Below are 16728 nucleotides of genomic sequence, written 5' to 3' on the forward strand. Positions count from 1 at the left end.
GATACAATCAGCACTTAGAGAGGGGGTGGAATAATTTTGTCAGGTAATTGGCATATACAGGTACTCTATGATGTTGTGGCTGCCTTAATCAAAGTAAGTACGTAAAATCAAAGCAGTTCAGAGGAAAAACAAACACAAATGGCTTCTGAATTAATTGGGAGTCATAATTAAGCCGACACGCCAGATGGTTTGTGGGAAAGAGCCAGTAACATTTTTGAAAATTCCCAACACACAAAAAAAAACAAAAGTGTGGGGCCAAATGATTACAGGATTACCAAGCCATAAAAGTCAAGTGTACAAAAGTCGTACCTGTGAGGGTACTAGCCCTGTGACAAGCCATTCATTGTACACCTAAATGTACAATGATTATTTTAACATTCTTTTGTGTGAGTTTAGATAGGGAGGGGGCGGGGGGATTAGTATGACCCAAGGGCATCTATCATTCATTTGATTTTTGATAGCTCTTATCGTTTACTGGAGCTATCGGTGAGCCTGTGAGCAAGAGGCGGGACATTACACCTCTGGAAAATTGAAAATAGTCACCGGTCCCCCTGCTGTGCTGTATGTGAATCGTGGTTGCTAATTCTGACAAATGAATGTACTTTTCAGTCTTAAGAGCATTGAGATTGTTTGGGTTTTCCTAATTGTTCTGAAGGAAGTTATGGTAATTTCCTTCTTCGCTTCAGGAGCGATGGAACATCTGAACGACTATTAAGTAAAGGTTTAACATCTGTGGTCATTAACTTGTAGTTTGATTGATCACTCGAGACTCCGAGACAAATGAGAAGCATGAAGTGCTAAAGAAGGCAACCCTTGGTCAAACTGTTTCAGATGTGTGCTCCGTTGTGAGCGCTTTGGTCCGAATTGTTTCTTTTCATTCTTCCCTTCTCTTTTAACTGTCCTCTTCGCCCCTTCTGTCAGATGATCGACATGATGTACTTTGTGATCATCATGTTGGTGGTGCTCATGAGCTTTGGGGTCGCGCGACAGGCCATCCTCAACCCCAATGAAGACCCCTCGTGGATGCTCGCACGGAATATCTTCTTCATGCCGTACTGGATGATCTATGGGGAGGTGTTTGCTGATCAGATTGACCGTAAGTTCACCACCAAGAGTTCTTGACTCTCGGGAGAGATACAAGTCCTAGTTATTTTATTTTATTATTATTATTTTTTTAACCTAATAGTGAACTTTGACACAAGTATTCTCCAAGTATACAAATTGACTGTTCATGGAGGAATATAATCCAATGCTGTTTTCTGTGCCATAAACTGCAATTTATGTCAAGTTACTACATCAGTATTTCATTTGGGTAGCAATTTGTCTCTTCAATTGTTAATGTCACAGTAGAGTGGGGATGGGCAACTTAATCTGCAAAAAAAAAAAAAAATATATATATATATATATATACACACACAAAACTGAACAGAAACACATTTCACCTTATATATATATATATATATATATATATGAGGTTTATTCACAAGTTTGGGGAGTATAAGTGTAAAAGCAACTAAGACATGTCTGTCATCAAGTGGTGATTGGTGATATTACAACATAAAACTACAATTGGCCCCTGTATATTCACAGTTTGGCACCGACAGCTTTGCAAATTCACAGACTTTTTTTTCTACAATTTTTTTAATCATATTTGGGATTTTTTTATGACCGCCCAACCCAAAAAAAAAACTTGCCCTCATTTTTCATGGAAAACATAATGCATGATTATCTGCATTTTTTTTGGTGAAGATTTTGGCGGGTTTGTAAGAAAAAAGAAAAAAATCTGAACCGCTTATCCATGTACTTTTATTATTATTATTATTATTATTATTATTATTATTATTTGGGGAGCAAATTTTCAAGGAGCCACTCAGTGTGCGGCCCCGCAAGACACCAGTTGCCCATCCCTGCCGTTGAAAGACATGAACCCAGTAGTATAGACTGTGCCGAGTCTGTTTGAGAGTGTATCTGTTTGCTGTTCCTTTTGTGAAAATGTTTGCTTGTCCATTACGGGAGGAGTGGCCCAAAGAGAAGAGATCTGAAATAATGTTTTCATTCTGTGTTTCAGATATTCATAGTAGGAAGTTACAGCAAAGGCTGAATGAAAAACTCTGGCTGGTCGAAAATTACTTACGAACTCTCGGAACCTGGCGTAGTAGTGGTGCATCCCACATTGCCCAGTGCTCTCAAAATTCCAGTAAATCTACACGATATAGATTGAATAATGACATTGACCTTAATTCACCGCCCCTGCTTCATCATCCTCACTTGACCTCCACGCCATGCCCACTCTTGCCACTAGAGGCCACAAGTGTGCATGCAACGCCACACACTTGGTTGAAGTTGCCTTTATGTTGGGTGTCTTGGGTCAGCTACCGCATAAAATAGAGGGTGTCCCAAAAAAAATGTGACATCATCGATCATATCAATATCTGAGTACTGCGGAATATGTCAGAAGAAAATTGGATTCGAACCATAGACTTTATTTTTAAAATATTCCCGCAACATACTCAAACAGATTTTTAATCAAATTCACAATGACGTTGATTTAATTTTGCTACAATTTTTGATGCCTAAAGAAAGAAGAAGTGGTAGCTTGTGCTTAGTTTTTTTACATCTTACTCAAAAGCACATTTGAATGAGAATTGGTTTAGTCATTCGACTATAAAATGATGATAGTTTTTTGGGACACTTTGAATTATGCCAGATGCTAGATTAAGACTACACATTGTACATATTTTTATTATTTGGTCCACTAGTAGTTTGACCGAAGGCTACCTCCTGTGTGCAACTTTACCCCTCATTGGGCTGCCTTAAAGCCATTATTATGTGACAGTAACACTTTTTAGAAAAGGTGTTTCACTGTCTGTCATGTTTTTTTTTAATTGATTTACTTTTTTAATCATTTCAACAGCAAGGGGAACTATCATAAAGTTGAAACTTGCAATAGTCCCTTGATGTTTCTTGCCACCAGTTTGAAGCCGTCACTTTACGAAGCTTGACTGTAAGAAATTGGCGTTGCCATGCCAAACCAATATCTCACACAAGACCACGGGTCTCCTTTACTGCTGACTCAGCTTCTCACTGGAGCAGAGCAGCACAGGCCAGGACCCCCCCCCCCCCAAAAAAAAATGAGACTCATAATAAGCAACTCAGTGCATCATGATCACCCGCCATCATGTGTAAACTGTTTTTTCACGTGGTTCAGTTGTCCGAGTTCTTGATTTTGAGCGTGCAAATTTTGAAAGCAGAAAATTACTTCAGTTCTCTGTCTTTGGGCTGCACTGTGTGAACAATTGACGGGCATGACGAGAATGAATCCGAAAAAGGCAAATAAAGCAAGAACCGAGGCTGAATGTTCCGCTGGTAATCCACAGCAACTGAACCATCACAGATGGAAAAAACACCGAATGTATCTTAAATACATTCCAAAGCAGCCATTGAGTGAAGCTATGGCTAAGCTACCCCAGATGTGACAATATATTTCAAACGTGTGTTTCAATATATTGTCAACATTTTTTTTTTTGGTTCCCTGCTCCCTCATTAAGAGAAGCGAAAAATAAACATGCTTCTTGTTCGTTTGTGAGGGGGAGAAACTGCATTTTGTCTTTCTTTCATTTTTTTTTTCTGTTCTGCTTGCTTCTGTCACCTTTTTAAACATTACGGCCATGTCTTGCTAAATTGGCTTATTTCTGTGTCCTTTTGCAATTTCGATCGCCGGGTGTCATCTGAGATACTTCAGCTCTAAGCGCCCTGTGCATTCACGTCGTTTTGTTTGTCGTGTAGCTCCCTGTGGGCAGAACATCACCACTGAGGATGGAGTGATGGTGGCCCTGCCTCCGTGTAAAACGGGCGCCTGGATTGTGCCGGCCATCATGGCCTGCTACCTGCTGGTGGCCAACATACTGCTGGTCAATCTCCTCATCGCTGTGTTCAAGTACGTAAAGCCATCCTGATCTTGTGCATGTTACAAATCAATCCGTTTATGACAACAGCTTCCAAATGATGTCACAGCTGCTCTCCAAATGTCTCGTGTTGTTAATTCCTGAAGGGCTAGGCACTAATAAGATTTAAAAAAAAAAAAAGGTATCATGTTATGAGTGCCGTTTCACAACGGATGCTATCTCTGGGCACTTTGAACATGCCTTGTACGTTAAAACCAACTGATATTTTAACTGCACTATGTATGCGGTATGATCTAATCCTCCTCCTCCTACTCTGACTGTGTTATCCATAGCAACACATTCTTCGAGGTAAAGTCCATCTCCAACCAGGTTTGGAAGTTCCAACGCTATCAGCTCATCATGACCTTCCACGAGCGTCCGGTCCTTCCTCCGCCGCTCATCATCTTCAGTCACATCACCATGGTGCTCAAGCACCTGTGTTGTCGCTGGCGCAAGCACGATGACGACGAGAGGGACTATGGACTGAGTAAGTGGCGATGGAGAGCTGATGTTCTAAAGTCAAAAACAGAAACATTTAGGTTTTAAATGAAATGTCAGAGCTTTGCTGGCAAAGTAATCCAGTTCTTACATCACAGCGCCATCCTTTGAGAGCTTCCATTTACATATAAATCCGAAATAAACGCTCTTACTTTGTTCTGATCGATCAGCGCAATCTTATTGTTCAAGGCCACTTCAAACATGCCACTGTTAAATAGTTCATTAATATGCCGCCGCCCTTGTAACGCCCTCAAACTTTTGCCATCCGCAGAGCTTTTCATCACAGAGGATGAGCTGAAGAAGGTCCACGACTTTGAAGAACAGTGCATCGAAGAATATTTCAGAGAGAAGGATGACCGATTCCACTCGTCGAATGACGAAAGGATCAGAGTCACTTCTGAAAGGTTTGTCAACTAAGCAAGGTTTCATGTCATTCCAATGGAGAAAGGATGTTTATCAGGCATTTCTGTATCCCTGTTGGGGATGGGTCTAATCTAATCATGGATTATTGTGCATTGTATTGAATTGATTGACTACTTTGCCGCAACTAGCGGAGGCACTGTGAATTTAGCCCCGACTAGTTTGTGGCAGAGCTGGGCCATTAACGGATTCTCGCGATTCGTTTGAATTAGTTTGTTTCGGAATTTGTCGCGGATCTCAAAGATTTCCGCGGAATTGAAAGCAGTGCGCGGAAAAAAGGGGAGGTTCAGAATATTACATTTAAATGTAGTTTTCATCCTGGCAGCTAGATGTCGCTGTGAGACCGGCCACGTTGACACTGTTGCGTGCTATGCCCCGTTCAGTTTTTTTTTAATCCACATTATATGTTCTCGTTCACATTACGAAAATAAATGCATCCTCTAATGTTAATTGAACACGTTCTAAATGTGACACGCATGTGCACAAAACACGACGTCGAGTGGCACACGCAACGATGACAAGCGCCACTGTTTGCGGAAAAGGCGTGTTTTTAATCATCTAATTTCGACAGATGAGCTTTACGTGGTGTGAGGGAAACATTATGGGGGAATGAGGCGACGGTTTTCTTTTTCTTCATTTCATGCGGATGTCCAGTAAATATGACGTCACGCATCGCAGAGGGCTACTGAAGATGACGTCACGTGATTGGCCCGCATAATACTGTAATATCAAGTGTCAAGTGAACTTTATTGAATTGATTACAACTTTATTGTCAAATGTGCTGTACGTATGTGTAACATACAGCACAGATGAAATTTCTTCCCTCTCAACATATACAGTATTATACTGTGTGCTGTATGGTAACGACATTCAGCTGTTAGTTTACACATTGTTTTAATATCACTTGTTCTGCCTCAAACCCTGTTCAGTTCAGTTTTGCATTTGAATGAAAATAAAATTATTTATAATAATGACAATAATAATTATCATTATTATTTATTAAATACATCTGTCCTAGAGGGACAAATAGGATACTGATTGATTATTTGATTATTTCATAAACACAATTCTCCACAATGTTTTGGTTTGACAGATTATTTCCAAAAAGAATTCTTACTTCTTTAGTCGATGAATTCGTCATTTTATTTAATGCCCACGGAGAATCGACTTTCAAGCCGCGGAATCCAGATTTGCTCTCTGCAGAATCAGGATGGTCCTCTCCAGATTCCTGGGGAGAACTTGGCACTGATGTTTTCATAATTACTGTTGTCAGGGTGGAGAACATGGCCATGCGTCTTGAGGAAGTCAATGAAAGGGAGCACTTTATGAAGGCCTCGCTGCAGACCGTTGACATCCGCCTAGCGCAAATGGAGGAGCTGATCGGACGAATCGCGGTGGCGCTGGAGCGCGTGACGGGCGTCGAACGCGGGGAAGTCAACAAAGTTCGATCACGGACGTCATCTGACTGCACCGACTCGGCGTACATCCTCCGTCAAGGGGAGTGTGCGGACGCCGCCTACATTCTTCGCCAAAGCAGCTTCAACAGCACCGAGGGGAACACGTACCGCCTGCAGGAGGCGCTGGAGTGCACCGCCGAGGGCTCCATGTCCCCTCCATCTCCAACCAACGCGGCGCCGAGGACAAGAAGCCATTCGTTTTACGTCGGAGGCGGTCGCGGCGGCGAACGCGCGAGCGGCGCCGAACGGGCCGACAGCTTCTTCAAAGAGCGCTCGCTTAGTCTCCATCGAGCCAACAGCTCGCAGTCTGTGTCGTCGTCCGCCGTCACCAAAGAGTCTAAGCCCCTGCCCCTGGCGACGCTGTCAGTCTCCCAGCAGCACCGTCCGTCATCGTGCATCGATATCTATGTCTCGACTTCTGAGGAGGTGGCACCCGCCGAGGTTTTTCTGGATTCCCTGCGTGTGGTCCCGCCCCTCCAGAGAGAGGCGTCGCTACAGTCCGACATCGTCGAGGCGGTGCTGCCGGGAGGCCGGGACTTGAGCAGCGCCACCACCAGCGGTTTGGGTGACAGGCACTCGGAGGGCGGCGGGGCCAGCAGCGGGACGGCCGCAGCCATGTTTGACGACAGCGCGGCGGCCGATCTTTCCTTGTGTTCGGCCCACCTGTTACCGGACACCGGCCTCCCACCTTGGGACGCGGAACCGTCGCCGCCCCCTTCAGCCGGACCGCTGGAGCGCTCCAAGAGCAGCCGCCTCCTCTCCGCGGTGGGCACGTCCTTCCTGGAAGAGCCGCCTTTGGTCAAGTCCCACAGCCTGATGTTCCCGGCGAGGAGCTGCTACGGCGGACTGGGTGTGGGCGTCCAGGTAAAAGCTGCAGAGTACACCAGCATCACTGACTGCATCGACACGCGCTGCGTCTCCTCACCGTACACCCCCGTAGAACGCTCGCACTCCCCCGGCGGCTCCACGTCTTTCCCTTTTGATAAGCCCCCAGACATTGGCTCCTCTCATCCGGAGAGAGAGGCCGAGCTCAGTCACACGGAGTCTGATACGGAGGACCTGATCCCAGCCCCGGACACCCTTCGTCCGGGGACCCTGGGCGGACCCGGCGGGGCCCCTCTCTGCTCCCCCTTCTCCAGGCTGGAGCGAGCGAACAGCTGCTCTTCAGACGACTCCCATCCTTCGCTCACGCTGGCCCCTCCGCACAGGAAGAGCCTGTCGGTGAGTGAGAGGATGGAGAGGGGACCGGGTCTGGGGGCAGACAGGGGGCCTGGGCCCGGGGGTCGGGGTCTGGCAGGAACCAGAAACCCCTTCCTCAGGAGCAAGTCCGGGGCGCGGCCTGACACAGCGAAGACTGACAGCCTCTCCATGAGGAAGCTGGCCGCTCCATCAGCATTCCGCAGCTTCGATAGACAGAACTACACGTGACAAGACACGCGCGCACACACACACACACACACACACACACACACACACACACACACACACACACACACACACACACACCACCACAGACAGCATACACTGAAAGAACTAGGGAAGAAGGGAAGGCATGAAAGCAGGACAACCTCACCCTTAAAGTTCCACCTGAAACAGATCTGCGGCGCATTGGGGGTCAGCAGAGAGTGTGTGAGCGGGTCCATCTGTACACCTGTCAAAAATAAAGCGCTATAGATTAGGTTTCACTTCTTCCCGCTCTTGTAGCTGACTTAACGCTCACTGGAAGTTGTGTTTGTGCTGTATGTCTCCCCCCCAAAAACTACCTTTACATCATCTTTGTGCCACAACACGGAAGGTAAGAAACTGGAACTACAAAGGTAAGACAAAGATAAGGAAATAATACATTTCACACGACACCAAACGTAGCATAGCGTTCATTATGTCACTCAGTCTTCACGGGACGATAAAACAAACTCATGTAGCTGCTTCCTCAAGAAATCGTTTCTGAATCATGCAGTACAACGTAGTTGTCATGGTAACCACTAACTTGACATCCATCCATGCGCTTATCCTGTTTAGGCCTGTCGGTCACTGGAGGATTGTGATGGGACACTTTGTGGGAATTGACTTTATGGCCATGTCATGTGTCAAGTTACGCTTGCTAGCACTCCGAGCAGTAAATACAAGGCCGAAAGGCCGCGTGATAAGACAGCGGAAAACACATACGCTTCTGCTGCTGTAGATTTTTAAAGGCAGCGCATAAAATAAGCAATGGCAACATGACTCTACATGCGCTAATCTGTTTGTTTATTCATCAGCAGCAGCAGCAGCACTTTTGCTTCTCTTCACCTAGAACCAAAATCACAGCTCCCCAAAAAGGGACGTTTTGCCACATCTGAGGCCTCCTCATTTCATTCCCCTCATGGTCATTCTTTTGCTTTCGTTCAACCGGACACACTTTTAAAGTGTGCAATTCACAGTTCACTGAGCCCACGTCAAAGTAAAAAACCATCGCGACACCACTTTACATCCGATTATATGACACAACCGCTTTGCCGTAAACTCCGTCGTTTCTCACTCTTGGAAACTGAGTTCATCGTCTGCAGCGGTTCTGAATGTGGATTTTTATTATTCTGGTCACTCTATTTGTATGTACAATAATGTGCAAAAGTCTGAGGCCAACACTGGATTTGTTCTTTCAACATAATTGATTGTTCTTTTCTCATAATTATGATGATTTTTTTTACATTTTCAATGGTCTTAAACCCCAAACAGATGCATGTTAGGTGCCTTGAAGACTCTAAATTGGGCACCGGTTTGAATGCGAGTGTGAATGCTTGTTTGTCTACACCAGGGATGGGCAACTTAAACGATCGAGGAGGCCACAATTTTATTATCTGTGCTACTGGGGAGCGAGGGGCGGGGCTTCATAGGACTGCACATTTCATAACTGGATGCCCATCCAGGGTCTACTCTCTACCAAAGCCCTCGATACTGTATGTGCTCTATCGCTGGACCAGTCCAGGGTGTGTCCGCGTCACGCCCAAGGACAGCTGAGATACACTCCAGCTCACACACTACTACCCTAATGAGGATAAGCGCTATCGAAAATGGATGGATGCATTTTTTTTTTTTTTTAACCAGGTTTAGAATAGGTCATAGCTAATGTTAATGAAACTGCAACCTGCGTTCACTGTGAAATGGGATTGAAAACAAATTGAATATTGAGCATGCGTCGCCCATTGTTGGCCGTCAGATATGTTGAAGGAGAACTCTTATATTTGATGGTTTGAAAGGATGTCCTGGAAACCGAACGCATCACGGCGCGGATACTGAATTTGCTTTTCACATCACTGCCATACTTAACAGTGAGAAACTAATAAATCAATCAAGTATGGCACTTTTTGACCTTTAAGATGTGGCCTTGGAAGAGGTCTATTGTAGATGCAGTATATTTTTTTTAATCTGCACAATACAGTATACGGTCATGATCGCATTAGTGAATATACTAAGTCAGTGGCCGAAGAGTTTTGCATAGAACCGTTCATGGGTGGGGTCCGATGATACATCGGAAGGCTCCCTTGTCAACAAGACAATAAAAACTAGACAATAGATGAGTTTTTGATTACGAAGGAAAAGGAGGGGTCATTCTGTCTTTCGCTTTTTTTTTTCCTACAGAGTTTTTGCTCAAGCTCTGATAGGCGAAATTAAAGGTAGAATTTTGTGGTTGTGAGGCTAAACTAGAACGCTGCTAGTGAATGATTTTTTAAAAAAATTGCGCAAACGCGAGCCACGCACACACGTGAAAGTGCCTTCCAAACACCGCTACATATCACTGACGGGTCGAAGCTTTGATGGAGGATGGGAAGGACGAGACATCATTTTAAAGGGTTGCTGGAAATAGAAACTTTGGCCAAGGTTTGCGTGCGCACGGCTCAGAGCTGCGCTTGACTGCGATGGTGCCGCAAAGACGCAACTCATCAGTTTTTGGTTGGTTCTGCAGCCTGGTTGGTTGGCCCTGTGTCAGAGGACCTTCTGTTGATACAAAGGGCTCTTTTTCATCGGATGTAAATTCTTCAAATGAGGGTATAACTACAAATCTTCCGCTTAATTTTCCAACCAATAAATCCCAAACGTTTTATAGTGTCGTTCATCAAGTTTTATTCTGTGCGACATTTCAACTCACTCTTTAATGCTTCGTCTCCATCACTGACAATAAAGTACCTTTTTGATTTGCAAATATAATTTTTATAACCTCTTAATATTGATCTGATTTTTTTAAAATGAAATGAAAGACAGCCACATGCACTAAATGCTTATGTATTTATGAAAAACATAGGTGTCTATTAGAAATATTTAAAGTAGTTTTTATCATACGCTGAGAAATGGAATGACGTGGCAACTTTTGGCTGGATACCAAATTTTCAGGTGCCTTTGGGGCATGGATGAATTATGTTGGAGTTCAGTCACACACATATGTTTTTTTTTTTTTTTTTTACTTTATATGTTCCCCACGTCATTAAAAATGGAAATATCCATGACTGATGTCAGCATGTGGCCTCAGCGCAGACATCTGCTTGAGCTCTTGAACCGCACAAAGAGGATGCTTGTTGGAATGAGCTGGCAGCAACATTGCTTGTCTGAACATCTGTTTGTAGCCAAAAGGCGTCGAGGACAAACGCGTATGTTTTTGCATGGGCGGACAAATTCAAAGTGTAATAACGACTGTTGAATAGTGATTCATTTTTTGTGTCACACAATAACCTGTATGGTGACCCTCTTGCAAAGTTAAAACACCCGACATGTTCAACCCCCCTAGTGGACAACATTAGTTCCTGGGTTATCGATTTAAGACATGCGACATAACTGTGAACGTACAGTGGAACCTTTAAAGTTGAAAGGAATCTGGGAAAATTGTTCCGTTGAAGTTAAATGTAGCATAACATTGATCGTTGACTAATTGTGTCTTGACCAGAAGTGGACAAAATGGAGGGCACCATTTGGCGGCCTCAGTTCGTTTTCTCTCTAAAGCTTGCATACCGTATTTTTCGCACTAAAAGGCGCTCCTAAAAGCCTTCCATTTTCTTAAAAGCTCACAGCGCGCCTCAAACGCACCTTGTGTATGGTCATTACGGTAATGTCAACCCCAAAATGGCTCCTTGCTCGAAACATGCTGACAACGCAGAGTTCAAACTTAAGCCGATCGGTTTCGCAGTTCAACACGGAAATAGATCAGCTGCAATAGAGTTCAACGTTAACAAGTCAATGTTATAACTGGCTGTTGGTTAAGTGAACTGTGTCGCTGCTTTATGAAATAAGTTTTACTGACATCTGATCATCGCTATACAAATCAGGGTGTAGTGTAGTGTAATGTTCTGTTGGCATTTCCTTGAGCGTAGCTCCATCTAGTGGATGCATTGTAGATTGCGTCTTATAATGCGGTGCGTCCAATATATTTAAAAAATTACAAAATAGGCCATTCATTGAAGGTGCGCCTCATAATCCAGTGTGCCTTTTAGTGTGGAAAATACGCTACCGTTTTTGACCACTGCTGGCACATTCAATGTATTCCCCCCCCCCCAAATATTTGGAGATTAGTAATTAGGATTCATGCTTGCCGCTATACGACACCAGCATAGATAGATGAACTGACGAAATACCGTTCGTTTTGACGTTATAGGTCTAACCCCATATTTTTTCCAAAATTAATGGCGGGTTTTGCGTCGTAACTGCCAAAAAGTCTGAGGTCAAGTGCGTTTTGTGCTTAAGGATCCCCCGCGGCTTAACTTTGATCACGTCTCGTCGCGAGTGTTTCAAGTCAAGCCAAAGAAAGAGCAAAAGAGTTTCTTTGAAGGTTCCACTGTACAAGATTGAAAGCGAGAAGCGGGACCCAAAGTCAGTGCTCAGGGACAAGAATACTTCAGTGATGTTGGCAAGCAAAAGGTTATCAGGAGCGATGTGACTTGATTTACACCCAAGATATAGAGCAGGAAATGGCGCTATTTACGTGGTAGAAAGGATAACATCACAATCTCGACTGTTTTATGTCTTTGGGAATCACATCAAAATGAACATCGTCACTTGATGAAATCAGACATTTCCATCCGAATAGCTAAAACAACAATGGGGGAGTTTGAGGTCGTTTTTTTCCTGGAACAGACGCCCGTTGCCGGCCCCTCACGTGCTAAAGCGAAGCAATTATTTTTTTCTTTTTTTTTGGCCAAAGAAGCTGAGCGGTGTTCTCCTGATGTGTAGCGTGCACAGCTCAGGCTTCACTCGAGGCAGGCGTCGTATAGCTCCACTCAAGTTCGGAAACAGATGTCCGGGTGGAGACTGACATGAACTTGAACCCTCACAGCGACATGATGCTATAAATGTGAAATGTGCGTGCAGTCACCTCTCAGCTATATACGCGTTTTCTCCATGTACAGTATTTTCTTAAATATTTTCCCAAAACATTCGCCTGCCTGTGAAATCCCGAGCCTATACGACGAAAACCAGCACATTTGATTTCTTCCCTGTGATGCTCGAGTGGAGACGTCCTTTCCCCGCAATAACTTCACCCACCCGCCGACCTCCCGCTCTCACTTTATTTATTCAACCGAGTCCTTGAGATGCATGCAGTTCTTCCACTCAGAGTGTACAGAGATGAACCTGTGAAGACAAGAGAAAGAGGTTATTCTATGAAATCAAAGTAGTGAGTATTTGGATGCAAATACAAATCTGTATTCTTACATGTGAATAGGATCATGTCAGGCATGCATTGGTAAATAAACAAATAGATTGCCAAATCCATAGCCACGTCTTCTGTTTGTGTTTTGTATTGTGCAAAAAGCTGGAATGTCACCAATATATGAACCAGTTTAAGGGGAACTGATGGCTAAATTAATATAAGAATTAGCCCATATAATAAAACTGGTCAACATTGTTTGTACGGTAAATGTTTTAATCAGAAATGTAAGTAAACTTTTCTGGATGTTTTTTTAATTTTTTTTATGTGATTCCGAATCTGCCCTTATTTATTCTCTAGCACCTCAAATTTTCATAAAAGTAATATAATACCGACAATATAATATGTAATATATTTACTAATATTTATGGAATAGGATTAGGTTCAGCAACAGATGAATTTGTTTTTAAAAAAAAGGATGCAACTCTACATTACAGCGCACAGTAAAAACAAAAATGAAAATATCTAAAAAAAAAAAATCAGATGTGCCTGAAAAAAAAATGATGTTCAGGGACACACAAAGCTATCTCTGATAACAATTTGCTGTTGACCAGTGGAATATTTACTCTACTTAATATTGTAATCTGTGATCTTGATCATGTGAATGCTTAGTGGGCCAGATTGGAGAACTGAGTGGGACCTCTGTGGACCCACGGCCCATACTTTGCGGCCGACAGAGCCATACCACCGACGTGTGTGTGTGTGTGTGTGTGTGAGGACATTATGTTCCCTTCTCAAGGGCCACTGCGTTACACACACACACACACACACACACACACACACACACACACACACACACACACATTCCTCTTCGTTGCAGCGTGTGCTGACAGTCAACAAGCAACATGATGACGACACACTCGTCTTCTTGACCCACATGTGCGCCTCACACAACTCGGCGCCAGGAATGAAGGAAAAGAGAGACGTGGGGAGTGGGGGGGGGGGCGCAGGGAGATCGCCCGCCCCCTCCCCCTCCTCTTCCCAGGAACTATTTACAGCCTTGGAGGAAAAGGAGCGGGAGCAGGATGACCCAGGTTGCAAGCGTAATTCCTAGAAGTCTGGGGCCACGAGGAAAGGGGGGTGGGGCTATGGTTAGCTGCTTTCTGAAAGGAGGGAGGCGAGTGCTCCATTTTCACTCAGATTGATAGAAGTATAGGCACGCTCAGTTAACGCCGTAACTTTATTTTAAGTATTCTTTAGTTTGTGACTGTGTTGATGACACTCTTACTCCCTTTAAATGTAGGTTAGTGACAGCTTACAGCGCAGTGCACTTAATGGCCACTTCATATGTGCTGAGTGCAACCGAAGCAGTAAAAACCTCCTTTTTTGTCTTCTCTTTTCTCCGGGGTACTTAAACGCATCACAAAACGTCTAAAATGTGTGCACACTTAAATATTACACAACCCCGTCATCTTGCATGGGTTTTTCTGCGAATGTTCCCCACATGAAAGAACAACCGACCGTACTTGTTGAGCAACACAGCAGCCCCACCCCTCTGCGGCCTGCGCTGTATAGACGAGACCTTGAATGTATGTTTTGCCTGTCAAACAAAACCAGCAGATCATGCCCCGCGCACGTGTTTGGGAATGCGTCCAATTCGTTTTTTAGGTCACGAATATGAACCACAGGATATCACAGCAGAAAATATCATACATGTTATATTTGGAAGGCTAAAAAAATACGGAATTTTTTGATAGCTCAATTTTGTCAGTATTAAGTTCACTATTGTGGTTGGAGCTTGCAGTGGCGTAAAAGTCCTTGTTATAGGCCAGGTAAGGCATTTTTTATTTCTAAAGCACATTTCATACACAAGGCAGTTAACTGTATGTGCTTCACACAACCAAGAGCACAACACCGACGAGCATTTACAAACAGCTAAAGACATTGAAAGGCAAAAAGAAGATGACAAAATTAGCTCACGAAGACAATTTAATAATTGATTTTGAAGCCTCATTTCATAAACCTGCATTTTTTTTTAGTCATTCGAAATTTCCTCGGTTGTTAAGATTCTCTGCGGGGTGTCAAATTTACAAGATAGTTATTTTCACTTTACAGGGAGTATAAACAATAAATCTCTTATTTGACATTTCATTGGATTGCATATGTGTACCTAAAGTTTTGGCCAGTGGCGGTCAGCATGCACATGCCGCTGCAACGCAAACATTGTATGTATGTGCCATTCTGCACACGTTTCCCAAATTGCAACACGAATCTGCATCTTGTGTGGCTGGGTCATGCTGTTGAAATGGAAGGACGTCCTGAACCAGTATCCTGTTTGTCCACATGATGACTCACAAACCTAGTCAGCAAATAGAATGTCACATCAATGCTAGTTGATGATTTGTTGGTGTCATTTCTTCTCTTAGCAGATTAAATGTATTGGGATCTGAACTAAAACCAAAGAAGCGTTTAGAGACAGGACAAAGTTCTTCTCGACCTGTAAGCAAGAAAACAAGATGTCTGCCTCTATGCAGACTTAAGTCAAGTCATGTCATATTGGAGAGCTAATTTAGGATGAGCCCATCATAGCAGTTGTCTTGGATTACATTTGAAAAATCAAAGCATGTATCAATTTCCTGTCACACATTTACAGGTCACGTGTATCTCATGATGTCATTGTAGCTGCTCAGCACGAGAACCTATCAATGAACAGAAATATCAAACAGGCCTCAGGTTATTTATGTAGTATTGGTGCATTCAAACCTATACGCTATTATGTAAGAGAGTATCATAGCAACCGCCACATACCACTAAAGTGCCAGTGAATACACCACAACACATCAGCCAGACATCACTAAAGTGGTCGTTAATGCATCATAATACTTTATGAGAACGGCCAGCTACCTATTTAATGCTGGTTATTACATCACCCTATCTCATAGGAACATGCAGACGCCACAATAACGTTGGTTAATGCAACACCACATAGCACTTATAATGTTGGCGAATACATCCTGATGTAGCATAGCAACCCCAGCGCTCATTATAGACAGTTATATAGACACTATGACCGACATCACACATGGACTTCTGGCTGGCAATCGCACCACATTTAACTTTGAACTAGGTGAAAGGAGGTTGTACATATATGTAACTGGAATCAAGACGAGTCAGAATCAAATTGTAGATGTCTTAAACTGGCGTTACAGATATCTGAAATTCTCTTGGCTGTCTTCACCTGAATTGTAGATAACTGTAATGAGTAACTCCTACAAATGAATGGCAAAGTGACGTCATTGGTCGCAGGCTAAAACAAGTTCCAGGTTGACAACGCAAAGGTGAATCACTATCTGTATTCGAAAGGTCACAAGATATTGTGGGTGAGAATTTTAACGATTAAAAATTGTATTATGACTAACTAGAAAGACTTGTTTGAGATTGTTTTAATGTGCGTAGTCAAAACAAGTTTTTAGATGTTAAATATGCTTGCTATGTAAACCATCGTAATGCTGCTTGAATGAAAAATAAACTATAATTGCTTTTTTTTTTAGTTTTTTATGTATTCCTTAAGACAATATCGTAACATGTATTTTTAGTGCAACTCCATAATTGTGTGCGTTATATCTGCTATGCGTTGAAGTCACGTTTTCCCAGTCAACAGTCGGACGTGAATGCGGCATCTTTCAAATCCAGCCCCTTTCCGCCAACGTCGCCCTCTGATTGGCTCACACGGCCCGGTCGCTGCCTCCGTGAATCGGCAATTCCCTAAAACAACGGGTCACGTTTCTCGTAGGCCAAT

At 43.5% G+C, this 16728-nt stretch overlaps 1 protein-coding gene and 1 long non-coding RNA gene across 21 annotated transcripts in view; one reads left to right on the forward strand and one right to left on the reverse strand.

Annotated features, from left to right (window-relative positions):
* The window catches only part of trpm3 (transient receptor potential cation channel, subfamily M, member 3), a 106569-nt gene extending 95390 nt beyond the window's left edge, over positions 1–11179 (forward strand). For 10 of the 20 annotated variants that reach the window (XM_019885629.1, XM_019885632.1, XM_019885634.1 and 7 more), the window contains 5 exons: positions 922–1096; positions 3787–3937; positions 4238–4431; positions 4714–4846; positions 6136–11179. In XM_019885629.1, the coding sequence (XP_019741188.1) occupies positions 922–1096; positions 3787–3937; positions 4238–4431; positions 4714–4846; positions 6136–7747 (2265 nt within the window). In that variant the 3' untranslated portion in view covers positions 7748–11179. Of the gene's footprint in view, positions 1–921; positions 1097–2068; positions 2198–3786; positions 3938–4237; positions 4432–4713; positions 4847–6135 lie in introns of all 20 variants that reach the window. The other 10 variants (XM_019885620.1, XM_019885618.1, XM_019885624.1 and 7 more) reach the window with 2 other exon arrangements.
* LOC109525266 (uncharacterized) lies at positions 386–6559 on the reverse strand. The gene is made up of 2 exons (XR_002170108.1): positions 6428–6559; positions 386–1124 (listed from the first exon to the last, which is right to left on the reverse strand). It is a non-coding gene; the product is annotated as an uncharacterized LOC109525266 (long non-coding RNA).
* Positions 11180–16728: the final 5549 nt, after the last annotated feature.

The sequence above is a fragment of the Hippocampus comes genome, unplaced genomic scaffold (assembly GCF_001891065.2).
Source record: "Hippocampus comes isolate QL1 unplaced genomic scaffold, H_comes_QL1_v1.1 scaffold78, whole genome shotgun sequence".
NCBI classification, from domain to species: Eukaryota; Metazoa; Chordata; class Actinopteri; order Syngnathiformes; family Syngnathidae; genus Hippocampus; species Hippocampus comes.